Source organism: Xyrauchen texanus, chromosome 46 (genome assembly GCF_025860055.1).
Source record: "Xyrauchen texanus isolate HMW12.3.18 chromosome 46, RBS_HiC_50CHRs, whole genome shotgun sequence".
Classification (NCBI taxonomy): domain Eukaryota; kingdom Metazoa; phylum Chordata; class Actinopteri; order Cypriniformes; family Catostomidae; genus Xyrauchen; species Xyrauchen texanus.
This window is the reverse complement of record NC_068321.1, coordinates 28,047,376-28,070,524: the sequence shown is the minus strand read 5'-3', so window position 1 is coordinate 28,070,524 and position 23,149 is coordinate 28,047,376. Positions and strand designations below refer to the sequence as shown.

Genomic DNA, 23,149 nt, shown 5'->3' with positions numbered 1-23,149 from the left:
ATATATACTTCTTGTGTGCCTGTGTGTGTGCCTATGGGAGAGAGAACAGCTGGAGATTGTGCGGGGCAAAATGTAGATGGCAGGATGTCTCATGTGGTCTAATGTTTGTTAAGAAGGAAGCTGGGTTTTTCACACAGTGTTTTCTCAGGTGTTGACCTTACTTGTGAGAGAGTTTGAGCATTGTTTTTCCCGGAAGTCTTGTTGTTCCATATGGACGTACTGGGTTACAGTTCACTTAGCACCTAGCCTTATAGTGCTCCAGATTGAGATTCATCTGAAGCTGTTTTTTGGGTCTTTACTGTTGTGTCAGACCCATGTTTGTTATCTTCTGACTGATTCTGTGGATCTTCAAGAACATTTAGTGTAGGTTGAGAATCATGGTTCAATCCATATGTGTCTTTTTGTGTCCCTTCTCTTGATTGATTGTCACCGTCTTTGGGTTCTTGCTTCGGTTCCTGTTCTGACACAGTTTGTCTTCCAGATTGAGATTCATCTGAAGCTGTTTTTTGGGTCTTTACTGTTGTTTCAGACCCATGTTTGTTATCTTCTGACTGATTCTGTGGATCTTCAAGAACATTTAGTGTAGGTTGAGAATCATGGTCTGATCCATATGTGTCTTTTTGTGTCCCATCACTTGATTGATTGTCACCGTCTTTGGGTTCTTGCTTCGGTTCATGTTCTGACACAGTTTGTCTTCCAGATTGAGATTCATCTGATGCTGTTTTTTGGGTCTTTACTGTTGTGTCAGACCCATGTTTGTTATCTTCTGACTGCTTCTGTGGATCTTCAAGAACATTTAGTGTAGGTTGAGAATCATGGTTCAATCCATATGTGTCTTTTTGTGTCCCTTCTCTTGATTGATTGTCACCGTCTTTGGGTTCTTGCTTCAGTTCCTGTTCTGACACAGTTTGTGCTCCAGATTGAGATTCATCTGAAGCTTTTTTTGGGGTCTTTACTGTTGTGTCAGACCCATGTTTGTTATCTTCTGACTGCTTCTGTGGATCTTCAAGAACATTTAGTGTAGGTTGAGAATCATGGTTCAATCCATATGTGTCTTTTTGTGTCCCTTCTCTTGATTGATTGTCACCGTCTTTGGGTTCTTGCTTCGGTTCCTGTTCTGACACAGTTTGTCTTCCAGATTGAGATTCATCTGAAGCTGTTTTTGGGGTCTTTACTGTTGTGTCAGACCCATGTTTGTTATCTTCTGACTGCTTCTGTGGATCTTCAAGAACATTTAGTGTAGGTTGAGAATCATGGTCTGATCCATATGTGTCTTTTTGTGTCCCTTCTCTTGATTGATTGTCACCGTCTTTGGGTTCTTGCTTCAGTTCCTGTTCTGACACAGTTTGTGCTCCAGATTGAGATTCATCTGAAGCTTTTTTTGGGGTCTTTACTGTTGTGTCAGACCCATGTTTGTTATCTTCTGACTGCTTCTGTGGATCTTCAAGAACATTTAGTGTAGGTTGAGAATCATGGTTCAATCCATATGTGTCTTTTTGTGTCCCTTCTCTTGATTGATTGTCACCGTCTTTGGGTTCTTGCTTCGGTTCCTGTTCTGACACAGTTTGTCTTCCAGATTGAGATTCATCTGAAGCTGTTTTTGGGGTCTTTACTGTTGTGTCAGACCCATGTTTGTTATCTTCTGACTGATTCTGTGAATCTTGAGAAACATTTACTTTAGGTTGAAAATCAGGGTCTGATCCATATGTGTCTTTTTGTGTCCCATCACCATCTTTGGGTTCTTGCTTCGGTTCCTGTTCTGACACAGTTTGTCTTCCAGATTGAGATTCATCTGATGCTGTTTTTTGGGTCTTTACTGTTGTTTCGGACCCATGTTTGTTATCTTCTGACTGCTTCTGTGGATCTTCAAGAACATTTAGTGTAGGTTGAGAATCATGGTTCAATCCATATGTGTCTTTTTGTGTCCCTTCTCTTGATTGATTGTCACCGTCTTTGGGTTCTTGCTTCGGTTCCTGTTCTGACACAGTTTGTCTTCCAGATTGAGATTCATCTGAAGCTGTTTTTGGGGTCTTTACTGTTGTTTCGGACCCATGTTTGTTATCTTCTGACTGATTCTGTGAATCTTGAGAAACATTTACTTTAGGTTGAAAATCAGGGTCTGATCCATATGTGTCTTTTTGTGTCCCATCACCATCTTTGGGTTCTTGCTTCGGTTCCTGTTCTGACACAGTTTGTCTTCCAGATTGAGATTCATCTGATGCTGTTTTTTGGGTCTTTACTGTTGTGTCAGACCCATGTTTGTTATCTTCTGACTGCTTCTGTGGATCTTCAAGAACATTTAGTGTAGGTTGAGAATCATGGTTCAATCCATATGTGTCTTTTTGTGTCCCTTCTCTTGATTGATTGTCACCGTCTTTGGGTTCTTGCTTCGGTTCCTGTTCTGACACAGTTTGTCTTCCAGATTGAGATTCATCTGATGCTGTTTTTTGGGTCTTTACTGTTGTTTCAGACCCATGTTTGTTATCTTCTGACTGATTCTGTGAATCTTGAGAAACATTTACTTTAGGTTGAAAATCAGGGTCTGATCCATATGTGTCTTTTTGTGTCCCATCACCATCTTTGGGTTCTTGCTTCGGTTCCTGTTCTGACACAGTTTGTGCTCCAGATTGAGATTCATCTGATGCTGTTTTTTGGGTCTTTACTGTTGTTTCGGACCCATGTTTGTTATCTTCTGACTGCTTCTGTGGATCTTCAAGAACATTTAGTGTAGGTTGAGAATCATGGTTCAATCCATATGTGTCTTTTTGTGTCCCTTCTCTTGATTGATTGTCACCGTCTTTGGGTTCTTGCTTCGGTTCCTGTTCTGACACAGTTTGTCTTCCAGATTGAGATTCATCTGAAGCTTTTTTTGGGGTCTTTACTGTTGTGTCAGACCCATGTTTGTTATCTTCTGACTGCTTCTGTGGATCTTCAAGAACATTTAGTGTAGGTTGAGAATCATGGTCTGATCCATATGTGTCTTTTTGTGTCCCATCACTTGATTGATTGTCACCGTCTTTGGGTTCTTGCTTCGGTTCATGTTCTGACACAGTTTGTCTTCCAGATTGAGATTCATCTGATGCTGTTTTTTGGGTCTTTACTGTTGTGTCAGACCCATGTTTGTTATCTTCTGACTGCTTCTGTGGATCTTCAAGAACATTTAGTGTAGGTTGAGAATCATGGTCTGATCCATATGTGTCTTTTTGTGTCCCTTCTCTTGATTGATTGTCACCGTCTTTGGGTTCTTGCTTCAGTTCCTGTTCTGACACAGTTTGTGCTCCAGATTGAGATTCATCTGAAGCTTTTTTTGGGGTCTTTACTGTTGTGTCAGACCCATGTTTGTTATCTTCTGACTGCTTCTGTGGATCTTCAAGAACATTTAGTGTAGGTTGAGAATCATGGTTCAATCCATATGTGTCTTTTTGTGTCCCTTCTCTTGATTGATTGTCACCGTCTTTGGGTTCTTGCTTCAGTTCCTGTTCTGACACAGTTTGTGCTCCAGATTGAGATTCATCTGATGCTGTTTTTGGGGTCTTTACTGTTGTGTCAGACCCATGTTTGTTATCTTCTGACTGATTCTGTGAATCTTGAGAAACATTTACTTTAGGTTGAAAATCAGGGTCTGATCCATATGTGTCTTTTTGTGTCCCATCACCATCTTTGGGTTCTTGCTTCGGTTCCTGTTCTGACACAGTTTGTGCTCCAGATTGAGATTCATCTGATGCTGTTTTTTGGGTCTTTACTGTTGTGTCAGACCCATGTTTGTTATCTTCTGACTGATTCTGTGAATCTTGAGAAACATTTACTTTAGGTTGAAAATCAGGGTCTGATCCATATGTGTCTTTTTGTGTCCCATCACCATCTTTGGGTTCTTGCTTCGGTTCCTGTTCTGACACAGTTTGTCTTCCAGATTGAGATTCATCTGAAGCTGTTTTTTGGGTCTTTACTGTTGTGTCAGACCCATGTTTGTTATCTTCTGACTGCTTCTGTGGATCTTCAAGAACATTTAGTGTAGGTTGAGAATCATGGTTCGATCCATATGTGTCTTTTTGTGTCCCTTCTCTTGATTGATTGTCACCGTCTTTGGGTTCTTGCTTCAGTTCCTGTTCTGACACAGTTTGTGCTGCAGATTCTGAATGTTTCTGTGGAGTTTGTGGAACAACTCGATTGTCACAGCTGTTCAGTTTTGCAGCTGAAAAAAAAGGGGAAAGTTACTGAATATTTTAACTTTAGCATATTTTCTACATTTTTTGGAAACTTACTTTTTGAAAAAAATTTCCATTTACAATACATTTCTTCTAGACATTACATTTGACTTTTGTGTCAAAACACAACTTACTTTGTGAAGTATTTTAAGTTTGCACAATAAGCAATCTGAAATCAGGGTTAAAGGGATAGTTTACTTAAAAATGAAAATTCTCTCATTATTTACCCACCCTTATGGCATCATACACATCTGCATCCCAGATGTGTATGACTTTTTATACATTTGAACACAAAAATATATTTAGAAGAATAAGATCTCAGCACTATTGGTCCTTACAATGCAAGTCAACAGGGACCACAGCTTAAAAAAAGTTAGCATAAAAGTAATTCATAAGACTCCAGTGATACGTATGATAGGTGTGGGTGCGAAACAGATCAATAGTAATGGTGGAGTAAGTAATTTTAATCTAATATTCTTTTGTCAAATTCCGAAAATATCTCTTCACATGCCGCTAACTCTTCTAAGTGTGAGCTAAAAAAAAAATTTGGTGTTTGTGCACAGCCCTGGCACCGTAAATGGGAAAATAAACAAATTGGATCAGAACTATCCGTACAACAAGAATGCGATCACACAGCACTATACCAGCCAACCAACAACAGGGGGCGGTTCGTGCTCGGTCAGCTAGCCCATTTGTTAGTGTTGATGCCTTGGCATTGTGCTTGCATGAATGTGGGGGGCGGAGCTTCTGAAGGAGCACTGAAGGGAGGGGTGTGTTTGTTTGGCTGTTGAGTCTCCGAAATCGCTTACTCCACCTGTAACTCCTTTTTACTGTTATTTCTCAAAGAATGTGAATTGCCAATTACACAAGAAAAAGAATGTTAAAGTGAAAGGGGATATTTATATTTAAAAAAGTGCTTAAATATTGATCTGTATCTCATCCACACATCTCATAACACTTCAGAAGACATTTATTTATCCACTGGAGTCGTTATATTACTTTCCTTCTGCCTTAATGTGCTTGTTTGATCTTCACAGTTTTGGCACCAGAGCTAAAATAATCTTAGAAATGTGTTTATTTGTGTTAAGCAGAAGAAATTCACACACATCTGTGATGGCATGAGGGTGAGTAAATGATGAGAGAATTTTCAGTTTTGGGTGAACTGTCCCTTTAAGGATGTTATTGTTTGACAAACTCTAGCAGTCAGCCCTGATAGTATTTTAGTTTTATGATCAAATTATATAGTTTAAAATGTCATAAGGAATCTTATACAATTTGTACATAATTTATGAGGTTCAGCTCTGGTTTTTGTGCAGCTCACTCAAGTTCTTCCTCCACAACCTCAATAAATCCTTTCTATAAACCTCACTGTGTGCGCAGGACCATTGCTGAACAGAAAAAGGCCTCCGCAAACTGTTTAGACCACGTTGGAAGTGCAGACTTATCTAGAAGGTCATCACATGCTGTAGTATTTGAGTTGACCTCTCAGAAATTACAAGAAAACTAAACTTATTTAGACAGCGGTGTCCAAACACATTTGGTCTTGTAGTATGTTGACATTGTTTAGGTGTGTTTTTGAGGATACCCTTCAGATTTTTCACCTGTTCCTGGTTTGTAAATTAGTATCATTGTATAGATACCTGACTCATTTGAACTTTTTTTGTAAAGAAGGAAGTAGGCCTCAGAACTGCAGAAGGGGTTTTCCAAACCACGTATCTGGAAAAGGTGAAAAAGAAACCAAAACGCATTACACCACACCACAGGACATAAACATTAATATTTTAGACACGATCCACTGACACAATGAGAACGTGTTATTTTATTCCTTTATGTTAATTTCTGCACATAAAGATCTACATTCTTCTTTACTGCCAGGATTATAATGTCCAAATGTATTATTAGACTGCAACGGTTCATACAATGGGCAAGGAGGAGGCGGGAAGTGGCTTGACAAAACATGTAGACATTTATTGTTGCACACTACTTCACGCTGACACGTCGAACACACACACACACACACACACACAGATCTGTGTGTCTATCTCTCCCTGTCTGCCACAATCTCCTCTCCTTAAATACCCCCACTGCCCCTGAATGTGGCACACAGGTGGAACTTATTCACCACTTATCTTCCCGGCCTCACTCTGCCCCGCCCTGCTCGCCACATACCCCCATCGCCACACTCAGGCTGGGGAATTCTCTAGCCAGTGACGAACTGTGATGAACTCTTGAGATATAATCTATGATAACTATCATTCATAAAGCTGTCATAGTTGAGAAATACTGCTGTCTAAATGTCAACTTCTTTTCTGTCTTCTGTATGACTATTAGTCTTTGGGTTGCATAATTGAGATAATTTATGTTATTCTTTGTTTTCTATTGTATATTATACATTTTAACACTACACAGCCTGACAGGATGAACTATACATAGTATAAGTAACACTTCACAATACAGTTGTGTTTATTAACATCTGTAAATGTATTAGGTATCACAAACTAATAATGAACAATATTTTTAAGAATCATTTATTCATTTTGGTTAATGTTAATTGATACAAACACAGTTGTTCATTGTTAGTTCATGTTAGTTGATATTTCATTGACTTATGTTGACATATACAACTTTTATGATTAAACTCTGATTAACAAATGCTGTAAAAGTATTGTTCAAGTAAATAAATGGCAACTTATTGTAAAGTGTCACCAAAATACACATTGAATATCAGGACATCTTTTTAGCCAAAATATCAAAAACAGAGTCAGTTCACCTTGTGTACATTGCTGTCATTAAATCGATACCACTGTTGATCTTCAAATGACTTGATGTCAGCATAATAGTGTCCACTATTGAAGGATCCAGAATGTTTCACCACAGCATACAAAACATAATTGTGCTGAACCCCACTTTCATCCTGTGGAGACACATAATGACACTTTTATTTGTTTGTTTCATTCTTTGGGCCTCATTCATGAAACACGAGCAAACTACATTTTTGTGTAAGTCATTCTTAAACCCATTCTGATGTAAAGACATTCAAATGTTTTGTGCTTTTTCAAGCAAACTGCTATGACTACCTTTTGATACAAGTGAAATGAAATTAAATAAAAAAATTAAAAAGTTAACAAATAACTTAACAGATCTTTATTGTAAAGGGTTTAAACAATGTTTTCATGCTTGTTCAATGAACCATAAACAATCAATGAACATGCACCTTTGGAACGGTCGTTAAGACATTAACAGCTCACAGACAGAAGGCAATTATGATTACAGTTATAAAAACTTAGGACACTAATGAGACCTTTCTACTGACTCTGGAAAAACACCAGAAGAAAGATGCTCAGGGTCCTGCGTGAACGTGCCTTAGGCATGCTGCATAGAGGCATGAGGACTGCAGATGTGGCCAGGGCAATAAATGGCAATGTCTGTACTGTGAGACGCCTAAGACAGCGCTACAGGGAGACCGAAAGGACAGCTGATGGTCCTTGCAGTGGCAGACCACGTGTAACAACACCTGCACAGGATCTGTACATCCGAATATCACACCTGCGGGACAGGTACAGGATGGCAACAACAACTGCCCAAGTTACTCCAGGAACACACAATCCCTCCATCAGTCCTCAGACTGTCCACAATAGTCTGAGAGAGGCTGGACTGAGGGCTTGTAGGCCTGTTTTAAGGCAGGTCCTTATCAGACATCACCGGCAACAACATGGCCTATGGGCACAAACCCACCTTCACTGGACCAGACAGGACTGGCAAAAAGTGCTCTTCACTGACGAGTCGTGGTTTTGTCTCACCAGGGGTGATAGCAGGACTAGCGTTTATCGTCGAAGGAATGAGAGTTATACCAAGGCCTGTATTCTGGAGTGATTTGGAGGTGGAGGGTCCGTTATGGTCTGGGGCGGTGTGTCACAGCATCATCAGACTGAGCTTGTTGTCATTGCAGGCAATCTCAACGCAGTGCGTTACAGGGAAGACATCCTCCTCCCTCACGTGGTACCCTTCCTGCAGACTCATCCTGACATGACCCTCCAGCATGGCAATGCCACCAGTCATACTGCTCTTTTGTGCATGATTTCCTGCAAGACAGGAATGCCAGTGTTCTGCCATGGCCAGCGAAGAGCCCGGATCTCAATCCCATTAAGCACATCTGGGACCTGTTGGATCGGAGGGTGAGGGCTAGGGCCATTCCCCCCAGAAATATCCAGGAATTTGCAAGTGCCTTGGTGGAAGAGTGGGGTAACATTTCACAGCAAGAACTGACAAATCTGGTGCAGTCCACGAGGAGGAGATGCACTGCAGTACTTAATACAGCTGGTGGCCAGACCAGATACGGCACAACAACTACCGGCGGCGAGTATCCTGGTATACAATGACATGAAGTCCATCTTGCAGCGGGTCAGTCACAGCCCTGAAAAGCACCGACAGCACTTCCATTCGATGAAAATGGATGCATGAGGCCACCCGTTTGCCTTCATGACTGCCTGCCGGAAGTGGCTGCTGGCTGAGGACTGCAACACTGATGGAGTCATCACTGTTATAAGTGCTGGAACAGCTCATCCATCATCTTCCATGAGGAACGGAGGATTTGGTCCAGTGCCACTGCCCAGCATCACTGGAGGACGTCATCCAACTGGCTGAGGACCATGTGTCGGCATATCCGAGGGCGGAGCCCACCCACTCTCTCTCCCCTCTGTCCCGACACCCCGGTGGTAAGGAAAGGTACCGCTGAAGCCAGCTCCCCGTTCTCTGTGTTTTCCCTGCTGCCGGTGACCCTGATGTCTCTTCGCTCTCCCCCTCAGATAGTTGAACCCGCTGTCGCAAGTGCAGGTGTAATGTCTGGGCTGGCCGGTTACAGTCATTTCCAGGCATTTCCAGGACCAATGCACTGTGATGAAGGTAGGAACAATGGTCCGGGTCCCCGACACTACGCGGCTGCCCCAGATCGAGCCGGAGCATACAGAATACCTGTGAGTGTTAGGGGAAGTACATATCAAGCCTTGATTTGGGCACAAATAAAAGGGTGAAGGTTCAGTGTGTGCATGGGGATAGGATCCGCTAATTCTGGGACTAATTGTCCAAAAATGTTAAACTCTATTTAAAGGATATATGTGTGGATGGGTCCTGCGAGTAAGTTATTAGATCTGAGATGTGTGATGTGCTGACTGGGGAGGTGGGGCCAGGGCCGTCTACATCAACTCCATGTCAGGATGATACAAGATTGGGGGAAGTCCTGTCTTCCCCAGCCCTTAGAGAATTCCCTGAAGGGGTTTTCCTTCTGGAGCAGATGCGAGACGAAACCCTGAGACACACCTTTGACCAAGTGAAAGTAAATGACGGTCAACCCTTCAGCCAGACATTGACCTCTCATACCCGTATTTTTCTGTTATGAATGATCAGTTGTATCGAGTGATGCAGGATGCTCAGACAAAAGAACATACAACCAGTTGTTGATACTGAAGAGCCATCAGGAAATGTTATTCTAGATGGCTCATCATAGACCGATGGCGGGTCACTTAGGGAAAAAAAAACACTAAACTGTCTAAAGGCCCATTTCTATTGGCTGGGCATTCACTGGGAAGTTCGCAGGTGGTGTGTATGTCAGCTGGTGAATCTGCCGGCCACCCCAAGAGCACATTTGTGCCTGCTTCCTTTGATCGAGTTCCCCTTCCAAAGAATTGGTATGAACCACGTCGGGCCATTAGAGCAGATGGCATGCAGACATTGCTTTGTTTTGGTGGACCATGCAATGTATTATCCGGAGGCAGTGCCCAACTTGCAGCATCTCAGCACATAGTGTTGGGGAGGCACTCAAACTTTGCACCAGTGTTTACCACCCACAAACAGATGGGTTGGTGGAACGGTTTAATAAAACCCTGAAGAATATTATTTGTAAGTTCGTACATGAAGATGATAGAAAGTGGGATAAGTGGCTCGAACCCCTATTATTTGCAGTGCAAGAGGTCCCACAACCCTCCACAGGGCTTTCCCCATTCGAGCTGCTGTATGGGCGTCGGCTGCGTGGTGTGCTCAATGTCAAGTGGGAAGCTTAGATGGAGGGAACTACAAACAGCAAAAATAAAATTCAGAATGTTCTTGATCTAAGTGCAAATCCCCACACTTTGGGTCAACTGACACAGGAGAATTTGCTCCAAGCACAAGAACTACAAAGCCGGCTGTATGATAGGGGAGCTTGGCTAGGGGAATTTGCACCGGGAGATAAATTTCTTGTATTATTCTTAACCTCAAGCTCCAAATTATTATTACAAAGCCAATCATGTCCTGCAATCATGTCACCCCGGTCACCTTCGGATAGAATTCCGATCATAAGTTCCCACGCTACTTGTATATTACGTTGGAGGCTGCAGTGACAGAAAATTCCCTGTATTTCAGCTCGTTTTAAAAACATTGATGGACAATTCAAATTCTTTGCACCACTCTGACAGTTTAGGTTTTTTCTGTTTTGAAATTATTTGGAGGTAGACGACAACTACATTTTGGACAGCCAAAGCACATTAAATAATGTTGATCTCTCGTTCTGTGCTTTATAAGTGCTAATTATGATGCATATGTGTGGTTTGACTGAGCCCATGGCTTCTATGAGTCTCAATGATTTGAAAACAGACAAGGAGAGAGAAGTGAGTGAGTTGGCATTTCAGGAGAGAGACAACATATTGTAAGTAGTAAGTAATTCATGGGATATTTTCCATTAAATTGGGTGATAAGAACACAAGAGAGCAGTATCTGTGGAGTGGTGGTGGCGTAGTGGACTAAAGCACATAACTGGTAATCAGAAGGTCACTGGTTCAATCCCCACAGTCACCACCATTGTGTCCTTGAGTAAGACACTTAACTCCAGGTTGCTCCGGGGGGATTGTCCCTGTAATAAGGGCTCTGTAAGTCACTTTGGATAAAAGCGTCTGCAAAATTCATGAATGTAAATTTATCTGATGTGCTCTTCACACTGCGGTTGTGGAATACACAGAAACATGTGAGAACCCGCAACACAGTGTTTTAGCAACAGACGACTCCAGCACAAACTCTAGAATCCATAAAATGAAATTCATCTTCTTTAAATGTGGTCATAATCCGATCCTGAACACATCCAAATGTTGATCATGAACCAATCACAATGCTTCTTGGATGCATTTGCAACTGGCATTTAATGTGGTTTATCCATTGCAATCCAATCACTCAAAACACATTTGAATGCATACTTTAATTCCCTGGTCACGTGGAGCTTGCTGAAATAACAACAGGAGTACCACATGAACATAAATAATTGTAATAGAGAGATTTAAAATGTGATTCAACATTGTGAAAGTGTGTGATTGTGTATTTATACCCCCAATGCTTGCCGTAATAGACTGTTGTACACACTGAAGACCTGATTTATGGCTGGACATACTCAATGCTTTTTCTTTTAATTTTAATGAGATTTTCTTTGAATCCCTCATATTAAACATAAATTCAACCTACTTTCACTGATAATTGGAATTCAATTTCCACTGCAGATTTATTCTTCTTGTAGGTCATGGTGTGATAATCCAGTTGAAACCTCTCCAGCTGCACAACCAGAACTGAAGGAAGTTTGTGTATATTACACTTCTGAAAGAAAAAAAATCATTTATTATAAATGTATGTTTAATTAATCTACATCCTCAATCGTATTACAGTTTTTCTCGATTGCTTAAACACTATTACCAGGTTTTTTAAATAAAATTTCAAAACCATAATGCCATTTATCAAAACGCACACCCATTTCCCTAAACTATAAGCACTATTCCCCTGTTTAGACACATGAGTCAGATTTGTTGAACTGTCACTGCAAAACTCTTCACACAAATCCCTTCATTTCTCATTGCCTACACCATGTGCTCATTTAGAAAGCACTAGCATTCAATATTGTTCACTCAAGTCAGCACAGCTTGAGCTCAATTAGCACACATTTACCCAGGAAACACTAAGAGTCAAAATTGATCACACATCAATCAGAACCTTCAATGGAGAGATAAAAGGACCCGAGTCAGATCATTCAGTTTTGGAACAATGGATCCAGAGAGATGTGAAGGAAGAGGTCGAGGACACTAGAGAGGAGGAGGAGGAGGAGGAAGAAGATATCAGTAGGGAGTGGAGGACGAGGTGAAGGAAGAGGAAGATATGTAGGGAGTGGAGGAGGAGTAGGAAAAGGAGGTGGAGGAGTAGGAGGAAGAGGATGAGGAGGTGGAGGAGTAGGGAGAGGAGGAAGAGGAGGAGTAGGGAGAGGAGGAAGAGGATGAGGAGGTGGAGGAGTAGGGAGAGGAGGAAGAGGATGAGGAGGTGGAGGAGTAGGAGTAGGGAGAGGATGTAGATGTGGAGGAGTAGGGAGAGGATGTAGAGGTGGAGGAGTAGGGAGAGGAGGAAGAGGATGAGGAGGTGGAGGAGTAGGGAGAGGAGGAAGAGGATGAGGAGGTGGAGGAGTAGGGAGAGGAGGAAGAGGAGGAGTAGGGAGAGGAGGAAGAGGATGAGGAGGTGGAGGAGTAGGGAGAGGAGGAAGAGGATGAGGAGGTGGAGGAGTAGGAGTAGGGAGAGGATGTAGATGTGGAGGAGTAGGGAGAGGATGTAGAGGTGGAGGAGTAGGGAGAGGAAGAAGAGGATGAGGAGGTGGAGGAGTTGGGAGAGGAGGAAGAGGATGAGGAGGTGGAGGAGTAGGGAGAGGAGGATGAGGAGGTGGAGGAGTAGGGAGAGGAGGATGAGGAGGTGGAGGATTAGGGAGAGGATGTAGAGGTGGAGGAGTAGGGAGAGGAGGAAGAGGAGGAGTAGGGAGAGGAGGAAGAGGATGAGGAGGTGGAGGAGTAGGGAGAGGAGGAAGAGGATGAGGAGGTGGAGGATTAGGGAGAGGATGTAGAGGTGGAGGAGTAGGGAGAGGAGGAAGAGGAGGAGGAGGAGTAGGTAGAGGAGGTGGTGGCGTAGTGGCTAAAGCCACAGGTAATCAGCAAGCTCATTGTGTCCTTGAGTAAGACACTTAACTCCAGGTTGTTCCGGGGGGATTGTCCCTGTAATAAGTGCTCTGTAAGTCACTTTGGATAAAAGCGTCTGCCAAATGCATAAATGTAAATGTAGGTGGAGGAGTAGGAAGAGTATGAGGAGTAGGGAAAGGAGGTGGAGGAGTAGGGAGAAGAGGATGAGGAGGAGAAGTAGGGAGAGGAGGAAGAGGATGAGGAGGTGGAGGAGGAGTTAGATTAGGAAGAGGAGGAAGAGTAGGAGGAGTAGGGAGAGGAGGAGGAGGAGTAGGGAGAGGAGGAGCAGGGAGAGGAGGAAGAGGAAAATGAAGGGCAATGGGACAAGCAGTCTTGGATGAAACTCATGACCCTGTCCTTGTCCATGGTATGACTGTGAAGGATGCTGGCACAGAATCATTGTTTTGTTGTTGTTTGGTGTACTGTACATAAGGAATAAAAATGTCTCCCTACTTCTCCTCCTCATGTGTCTTTTGTTGTGTGCATCATGTGAAAAGGTTTTTGAGGGAGAGAAACACAAGCAACAACTTGTTACCGGTTTATGTAGTGTTGTTTTGAGTGTATCTCATCAGTGTGTAAGACGGTGTTGTAGTGTGTGTGTTTTTAAGGGCTTTTGTGTCATGTCTGAGGGCAACGTTTGGTTTTTCAGCAAGACTGAATGTTTTTGAGTGGAGAGCTTCATTTTGACCTGAAAACAGGAAGTTTAGGGAATTGGGTGAGAAGTTCTGGATTTGTGTTTAGAGTTTTGAGAAAAGGAGGAATAATTTCAAGAAATGTGTTTAAGCAATCGAGAAAAACTGTAAAAACAATCTGTTCACCTGGTTCTGCTTTACAGGAATATAATCAACTAGAATTTCAATTCTAAAGTCTATTGTGTATAACAATGCAATGAATGTGGAAAATAAATAAATGTGATGTCCAATTCATAGGGTGAAGTATAAATATTTAATAAGTTAGGCTTGTATAAAATATTTTAGATAAACCATTTACAAGTTAAAACTCACTATTTCGGTGTTCACCAGCTCTTTGCAAGTTGAACATTTCACTTGATCCTCCTCAGACATCTTGATTGGGTCAAAATACGAATCAAAACAGCTTTGCTGAAATAAAATAAGCAGTTTTCATTGTAAATTTTGTAAATATTTTTCACCAAAAAAACTATTTGATACCTGATACTTCATGCGGTTGAATGTGTAATGTCTGAATAAATCTTATCTTTACAAGTTCCTTAAATAATATGTTGGACAGTGAAACAGGAGTTCCTCTACTGTCACTCTCTCGACATTGTGTCGATTGTTGTGACACTAAGGATCGCTCTTGGGAGCCCAAAAACACCTTGAAATCTTTGAGAAAATCCCCCGCAGACATTTTGAGGTGCATCCGGCATCAAGATTGGTTCGAGGTGGTAAACCTGAAGGACGTGTACATTCACGTCTCGATTTTACCTCGACACAGACCCTTCCTACGGTTCACGTTCGACAGTCGGGCGTATAAGTACAAGGTTCTCCCCTTCGGCCTGTTCCTGTCGCCTCACGTCTTCACGAAGGTTGCAGAGGCAGTCCTTGCCCTGTTAAGGGAAGTGGGCATTCGCAAACTCAACTACCTTGATGATTGTCTGATTATAGCGCACTCTTGAGAGTTACTGTGTACACACAGGGACCTGGTGCTCATGCACCTCAGCCGTTTAGGGCTTCGGGTCAACTAGGAAAAGAGCAAGCTGTAATCGGTTCAGAGCATCTCTTTTAGACTCAATTAGACTCAGTCTCAATGTTAGCTTGCCTCACAAGCGAGCACATGGCGCCGTGACACACATCACATGGCTATCACGGCCGCATGCCACCGCCTCATCAGCCCTTGGACAGACCTTGCATTCCTGCGGGCTGTAGTCCCCCTACACCAAGTGTCCAGGCATGTTGTGGTTATGACAGAGCCCATGTAATGTATTTGCCACATGTTTCCCCCCCCCCCCCCCTTCAGGGCAGATTGTGGTCTACGGGGGGTCTTTTCCCCCTGAAAGAATAGGAAAGGAAAATCATTTTATGAGCATTTACAGACCCCAGCCGAATCTAATAATCTATGGAGAGAAAACTTAGAGAGAAAAGGCTGTGGCTGGCCTGCTCCCATAGTAGATTCCAGGGATGTGGGGAACTGCACAACGTTTTTTGGGGGCATGTTGGGAGGCTATGTGCATTCCGAGTGCTTCTGTTCCTACGCTTGCAATAGCTTGCTTACACCTGCATTGCCAGTTAACGTAACAAAGTTCAGCCATTGTGGCATTTCGAATAGGGACCCCTAGTGTCACTTCACTGATGAAACGTCGAGCGAGTGACAGAAGGGGAACGTCTCGGTTACTGTCGTAACCTCTGTTCCCTGATGGAGGGAACGAGACGTTGTGTCCCTCTTGCCACAGGCTGAACTGCACTGCTGTAAAGTCCAGGACCTTGTCTCGGCTTCTCAGCAACAAACCTGAATGAACTCTTTATTCCAGCTCCCTTTTATACCCGTACGTCTGGGGGAGTGGCATGCTAATTCTACTCGCCAATTCTCATTGGCCTTTTCTCAAAGATTTGAAGGTGTTTTTGGGCTCCCAAGAGCGACCCCTAGTGTCACTACATCGACACATGGGAACATCAGGGAACAGAGGTTACGACAGTTACCGAAATGTTTAGTAGAAGTTTAGGAGTGGCGTGTGATGTGTTATTATTTTTAAAATGTTTACCATGTTTATGGGAGAATCCGTGCCATATGACTCCATACAGATGGGAATAATGAAAAAGGATTCACGACGTGTCACAAGAGGGTGCTCTTTTCTTGGATTTTTACACATGGTATTGTGCTCGAACTCTCCCTGGAATACCTTAAAATATATTTGCATAAATTGACATTAATCTTCTTGCAGAGCATGTTTTTAAATGGATTTTAAACAGAAGAAGTCTTTCACCATTTATATTTACAGTGTTCCTTATTTTTCAACATCAGCCCTGTAATATCAAACACATAGCACAATCTAGCCATTTCAAAACAATTTTAATAAAACCTCACACCTCAGACATCTCTGGACTGACCATGTTCATTATCTTCTGAAAATATTCTGCTGCATCCTGTTGCTCACAAACTGATGAAATAATATTCACACTTTTAGATAATAATAGAACCACAGTATTCTTCTTTCAGTGTCAACATTCAATTCACCATTACATTTGATTACTTTTCATTTCTACAGTTTTTGAGTGAATAACAAATACAAATCCTACCATTAATTTCAAGATCAGATGTGATTCTCTCAGTGGTGGCATACGTTTTCTTTCTAGACTTTAAATCCGTAAATAAGTGTGCAAGGTGAACATTAATTGGTTGGCACAACCTGTAAAACAGAGCAGCTATAAGTGGATTTTGTTATTCAGTAGCATTAATGATAACCAGTACAATGAGAAAACTCTCACCTTTCCACAGTATTTCTGAAATCCTCAGTCATGAAAAGAGACTGCAGCACTGAGTTCAGATAGCATGTGGCCCCCTCATTTCTCAAGCCATTGTATCCTTGAAAATAAATTTGACAAAGTGATTTAATAGGATATTCTTTGAAATAAAAGCGTTACATAGAGAGTTAACACAAGGGTGTGGAGGTTTGATTTCATGAATTTATTCCACAATTACTTTCTTGTGTAATCAAAGTTTCTGGTTCAAAACATAAGAGCGAATTCGTTGAAAATGTTGCGATCGTTGTGCGTTTATTTACATTTACATTTACATTTATTCATTTGGCAGACGCTTTTATCCAAAGTGACTTACAAAAGAGGAAGAACATCAGCGAATCATCTTAAGGAGACAGTGGTACAAAAAGTGCCATATTACAAAGTTTCACTATCATCAGAATAGTATACAAAACAGATTTAAGAGCAACAAGAAATGTAAATAATTTTTTTTTTTTTTAAGTGACCGGTTAAGTGCTTTTGGAAAAGATGTGTTTTTAGCCGTTTTTTGAAGATAGAGAGTGAGTTAGCTTCCCGGATTGAGTTGGGAAGGTCATTCCACCACCGTGATATGATGAAACTGAAAGTCCGGGAAAGTGTTTTGTGTTGGTACGACAAGGTCGACATTCCTTAGCCGACCGCAGGCTTCTGGCAGGAGTGTAGATCTGCATAAATGTTTTTAGGAATGTTGGAGCAGACCCAGGGACTGTTCTGTGTGCAGCATCAGAGCCTTGAACATGACACGTGCATCAACCGGCAGCCAGTGGAGAGAGACAAAGAGTGGTGTAACATGTGCTCTCTTAGGTTCATTAAAGACCAGACGTGCTGCTGCATTCTGGATCATTTGGAGAGGTCTAATAGCACATGCAGGAAGGCCTGCAATGAGAGCATTACAGTAGTCCAGTCTAGTTATGACAAGGCGACTGAACGAGCAGTTGTGTGGCATGTACAGAGAGGAAGGGTCTTATCTTCCTGATATTGTAGAGTGTAAATCTACATGATCTAGCAGTCTTTGAAATGTGGTCTGTGAAATTTAGCTCATCATCAATGGTTACCCCTAGATTATCAGCTGCATCTGGGAGAAACAGTGCACTTTTTGCACTTTCTTTCTCTTTTATGACTATTTGTGGTTTCTTATCATGCAGTAACACACTGATATATTGTTTGATGAATGAGTGTCGTCATGAAATCAGAGACACTCCCCTTGAACCCCAAACACATGTGGGCACAGGAGACACATTTAAGTGTCTCACCTGAGATTCATCTTAATACCAGGTGTAAACAGGGCCAGTGTTTCAACTTTGTGAATATCCATCTATTAACCATACATAGAAATGATATTGCTTCTGAAGACTGAAGAATATAGTGAATGTATTGGTAAATCCTCAACTTGTCGGTTGGATCCTATTCTAACGTACTTGGTTAAAGCTTGCTTGCCTTCTCTCTTCTTTAATTACTGATATAATACACGCTCCGCTTGTGTCTGGCTCTGTTCCATCTTCACTTAAAACTGCTGTGATAACTCCTATACTTAAGAAACCTGGGCTGATTCAGGTAACTTTGATAATTTCCGCCCCATTTCAAATCTGCAGTTTCTTTCTAAAATACTGGAAAGGATTGTTGCATCCCAAGTCCGGGATCATCTTTCTGATAATAGTCTGTACGAGAAATTTCAATATGGTTTCTGCACATATCATAGTGTTGGACAGATTGGAATCGATGGGAATCAGGGGTACTGCCCCGACTTGGTTTCGATCTTACGTGTCGTTCTCAATTTGTATAGCTGAAGCAGTTTACATCAAAGCCTTCATACGTTTATGCTGGGGTTCCACAGGGATCAGTCTTAGGGCCTCTCTTATTTATTATTTATCTTTTACCTCTCTGTATTTGTTTTAGGAAATTTGGTATTCAATTCCACTGCTGTGCTGATGACACCCAACTTTACCCATCCTCCAAACCTACCATCTACTTTTCCTCCATGTATCCTCTCAGATTGTGTAGTTGAGATGAAAGAGTTAAATAGCTGTAAAATTGAAATTCTTCTTGTTGGCTCAAAAACCAACTTAGCAAAGTCTAAATGTTGCTCAGTGAATACTGATGATTTTTCAGTCTCTGTTGCACAAAGTTAAAAAGTTAAAAGTTTGGGTGTCTTCTTTTATAGTACTTAATCATTCGAACTACATATAAACAATGTCATTCGCTCAGCATATTTCCACATACGTAACATTAATCGACTTCGTATATCTCTTTCAGTAAAGAACACCAGGATTCTTGTCCATGTGTAACGGGAGCCAGCTGATAGATAGCTGTGCATTGTGTACAACCTCACTCTCCTGACCTCAAGAGGTGCACTAGCGACTGAAGCTAGAGGCTGTAGCCTTTAGCCTCCTTGTTAGCGCACCCGCCTCCCACGCCGGAGACACCGGTTCGAGTCCCGTTTGGAGCGGGGGCAAACAGGACCGGTTACAATGGTGCAGTGACCCGGATGGAAGTGAGGTTTAGGGGGGTGAGTGTAACGGGAGCCAGCTGGTAGATAGCTGTGCAGTGTGTAAACCTCACTCTCCTGACCTGAAGAGGTGCACTAGCAACTGACGCTAGAGGCTGTAGCCTTTAGCCTCCTTATTAGCGCACCCGCCTCCCACGCCAGAGACGTCGGTTTGAGTTCTCCCTCGAGTTCGCACAACATATATGGGGTCTAGAGCCTTTAAACATCCAGCTCCTTATTTATGGAACTCATTGTCACAGGATGTGTGAAACAGTGAAAGTCTTCTGGTTTTTAAATCTCGCTTTAAGACCCATCTTTTTAGGCAGGCATTTATGTGATTGCTTTGTTGTTTGTATTATGTCTATTCAGGCTGAAATAATGATTAATTGTTGTTTAATGTGATTGTTTTGTTGTAAGGTTTCCTTGAGTAATAATAATAATAATATTGTGGTTTTGTCCTTTTAAGCTTAAAAGTCCAGTGTCACACTTCACTTTCACTTGACTTAAATAATTTCACGTGGACTTCGGGGTACAAACATCAAATTGAAAATGAATGTGTCACAGTAGAAGACATAGATTCCTTGCAAATCAATTGATCAGCTGCAACACCAAGAAAACAGACATACTGATAAATGTGCATTCAGCAATGGTTCATTTAATACACAAAGAAATGAGCAGTACTTTTGACAAATATGCTTGAAACAATGTAACTCACATGAGTGAACAGTATCGCTTACACCCAAATATGAATCTGAAAATGAGCTAGTTTTGAGTTTGACTCACTGTTTGTGTGATCAACAGCTGGACTTTGTCTCTTGTGAGTAGATTTATGTTTTGTTCTCTCTTCATCTCTTCTTATTCTCTCTTGCGTCTGTCTCTCCTCATCTTCTCTTCTCATCTTGTCTTCCATCTCTTTTAATTCTCTTTTGTATCGTTCTTCTCTCTCTTTAAATTCCTCTTCTATTCTTTCTTTTTCTTTCTTGATCATGTCTTTTTCTCTCTGTATATCCTCTTGTTCTCTTCTCATCCTGTCTTCCATCTCCTTTATTTCTCTTTTGCGTCGTTCTTCTCTCTCTTTAAATTCCTCTTCTCTTCTTCTCCTTTGGTCTTCATTCTGTCTTTCTTCTTCAGATATCTTGGTTAATCTATATATTTCTTCATGTTTGATCAGAAGATCTTCTTTGTCTTTTTCTATTCTTTCTTTTTCTTTCTTGATCATGTCTTTTTCTCTCTGTATATCCTCTTGTTCTCTTCTCATCCTGTCTTCCATCTCCTTTATTTCTCTTTTGCGTTCTTCTCCCTCTCTAAAATCCTCTTCTCTTTCCAAGATGGTGTTTTCTGTTGCACTCCTCCCAACATTTGTTTCCATCAGCACAGTCGTAACATCATTTGTGTCTCCGCTTGAACCTGAAAGATGCATTGAAGTGTAAATGTATTGCATTTAAGATGTTTCTCCACTCATCCAAACACTCAATCTGTTGTACAACACTGGGGATTCTCATAAAGCAAAAGGGAATATCACTGAGCAAGTAAAGACTGGATTACACCAACCGACTTTTAAAATATGAACTGATTTTAAATATTAGGCATCATACACATATTGACATCAAAAGTAACTGTTGACAAAATCTATGCATCATACACCAAAACACTGGGGTCACACACTACACGACTGCAAAACCGCTCCAATCACAGCGGACTCACGGAAACTCATCCACCAGAGCCGAGTGTCAGATGTAAACAAACATGGATCCGCATTTGTGTGTAGTCTATGATGGGAAGAAGCGGACAGTATTGCATCTAGAGACTGCAACATGAGGTGAGTAGCATTAAAAGTTACATTCCTCTTAACTGCTTGTTCACATCTGTATTTCTTGAGCTTCGTGGCACAGCGTGATTGATGTCCATTGACAGCACACTTTATGACTTGAGATTTGAGTCACACAGCACTATCCACTATGATATTTCCTCTGTAGTCATGGAAAGTCAGTGCAAAAATATTAAACATGTTTGATATCCTACGACCTTGTGGAATCAGAGTTGGAGGGCAAGAAATGGGAGTCTGTACCCATCATATACCCTATGCGATTTTCTCTGACTTTCTCCAAATCTGCAGACTGGACTAGCCTCGACTAGCACCAACTCAGCCCGACAAAAAATCGGGGCTAAAATCGGCGCAGGTCATATATTTCTATCAGGAAAACTCGCAGACTTCAGTGAAATTGAAGATGACATTTATTTGATGAATATGAAACAGAAAAGTAATGTCTCTCTTTGGCGTAAGCCCCGTCTGGCATTCCGAAGTTATAGTACTCGGAACTGTCATATCCTGCCGGAGATAGGAGGCAGGGGCGAGGAGCCTACCCCCGTGCAAAACGGGACTCAACTGGTGGTGGTGGGGTGGTGGAGGTTGCCGTGTTAGCGCACTGAAACAGCAATGTGATAGATTGTGAGAAGACTTATACATCATTGGCTTACATGTGATTGTCTGGGAGTTACCCAGCTAATGGTGCGATGATGTACCGCTGCTAGTCTTCCTGCTAGAACTTAGCTGCGCTTACATTTATAGCAGCTTAGCAGTATTATAACACATCTAATTTAATGGTACAGACGTTTGAAGGTAACTCTATCAGTACTGAGGTTTGTTCCCAATGCGTTGGTGTGGCAGGGCGGAGGGCTAATCAAGCCTCCCGAGAGGGATAAAGGTCAACTGCTATATCTCTCTCGGGAGGCTTCATTAGCCTAATACGGGACCGGGTGTGTGGGATCACGACCCGGCCCCACCCTCCGCCCTGCCACAGTTGGTAATGTGATGGGTTGGGTGTCAGCGATGTTGATGCCACCTCATGTGGCTGTGGAGGCTGATCCATGTGCCGCACACTCTATTGCAGGTGGGGCAGGAGAGTCCTGATGCAGGAGCTATGCCAGCATCCCATCTATGACGTTGAGCACATCTTTCGTTGATTCACTGTTGTACAATCTGATTCAATTCTTCAGTACGTCAGACACAAGAAGTATGTCAATTGGACCAATTGAGAGTCAATGTCTCAACAAGAGTAGCATCAATACCACAGCATTACAGGATGTTTTTGTTGCAATCCTTAAAGTACATCCTCTGCCCACCAGAAGCACGCTTTACTTCCTGGATTTGGCCATAAAGACGTTGCCATGGTAAGCATTTTTCAGGCATGCAAACGACATGCCCTAGATAATGGAGATGACGTCTGACCAGCATTGCTTCCAATACAGAGGGTGTCAATTTTGGCCAGTATCTCTGTCTGGGGTGTCCTATCCTTCCAGGACAGACACAGGATTTTTTGGAGACATCTTACATAGAAAGCCTTCAAGGGAATGATGTGCCGTTCTATAAAGTGTCAATGTCTCTGCCCCATAGAGGAGGGTGGAAACACACTGCATAATAAACTGTGACCTTGGTGGCTATTCTCAGGTTTTTTTGTCAAAGAGCCTCACGCGTAGTCGCCCAAAAGCTGCAGAGGCTTTGTTGATACAGTTGTTCCTTTCATGGGAAAGGAGGTGTCTCTTATGTTCATGCGGCTTTTAAAACCTGATTGTGTATCTTATTAATAACAAACGCAACAAATAAAACAAGACAACCATGCAGCAAACCCAAGCAAAGCAGCCACTTATACTTATACAATTAAAAACAACACATGAAATATAGAGTTAACACTTACTCTTAGATGAGGGGGTTTCATTTTCATAATGGACATTTTGTTTTATTCTGGTTCCAGATTCATGTTCACCTGTATATGATACAAGGATGGAAGAACGTTTGCACTGACAAATCAAAAATGAGATTTATAAGCATAAAATAGCCTGATTCTAATCTACATTGTTCCTCATGAACTTTAAGAGTGACATCTCTGTGTGACTGCTTAATTTATTAAACAGGAAAAGAGGGCTACATTTTACTAGGGTACAACAGGGCAAAAGTCGCACCTTAAGGACAAATAGCTTTTTTCT

General features: G+C 41.9%; 1 protein-coding gene across 1 annotated transcript in view; it reads right to left on the bottom strand.

Moving 5' to 3' along the window:
• Nucleotides 1–248: 248 nt before the first annotated feature.
• LOC127638297 (uncharacterized protein DDB_G0290685-like) overlaps nt 249–23,149 on the bottom strand; it is a 27,196-nt gene continuing 4,295 nt past the window's right edge. Inside the window, exons 4-9 of the mRNA XM_052119769.1 lie at nt 19,949–20,572; nt 16,252–16,322; nt 11,688–11,816; nt 6,976–7,119; nt 5,846–5,921; nt 249–4,192 (exon numbers count right to left, since the gene is read on the bottom strand). Coding sequence (XP_051975729.1) covers nt 249–4,192; nt 5,846–5,921; nt 6,976–7,119; nt 11,688–11,816; nt 16,252–16,322; nt 19,949–20,572 — 4,988 coding nt within the window. The remainder of the gene's footprint in view (nt 4,193–5,845; nt 5,922–6,975; nt 7,120–11,687; nt 11,817–16,251; nt 16,323–19,948; nt 20,573–23,149) is intronic.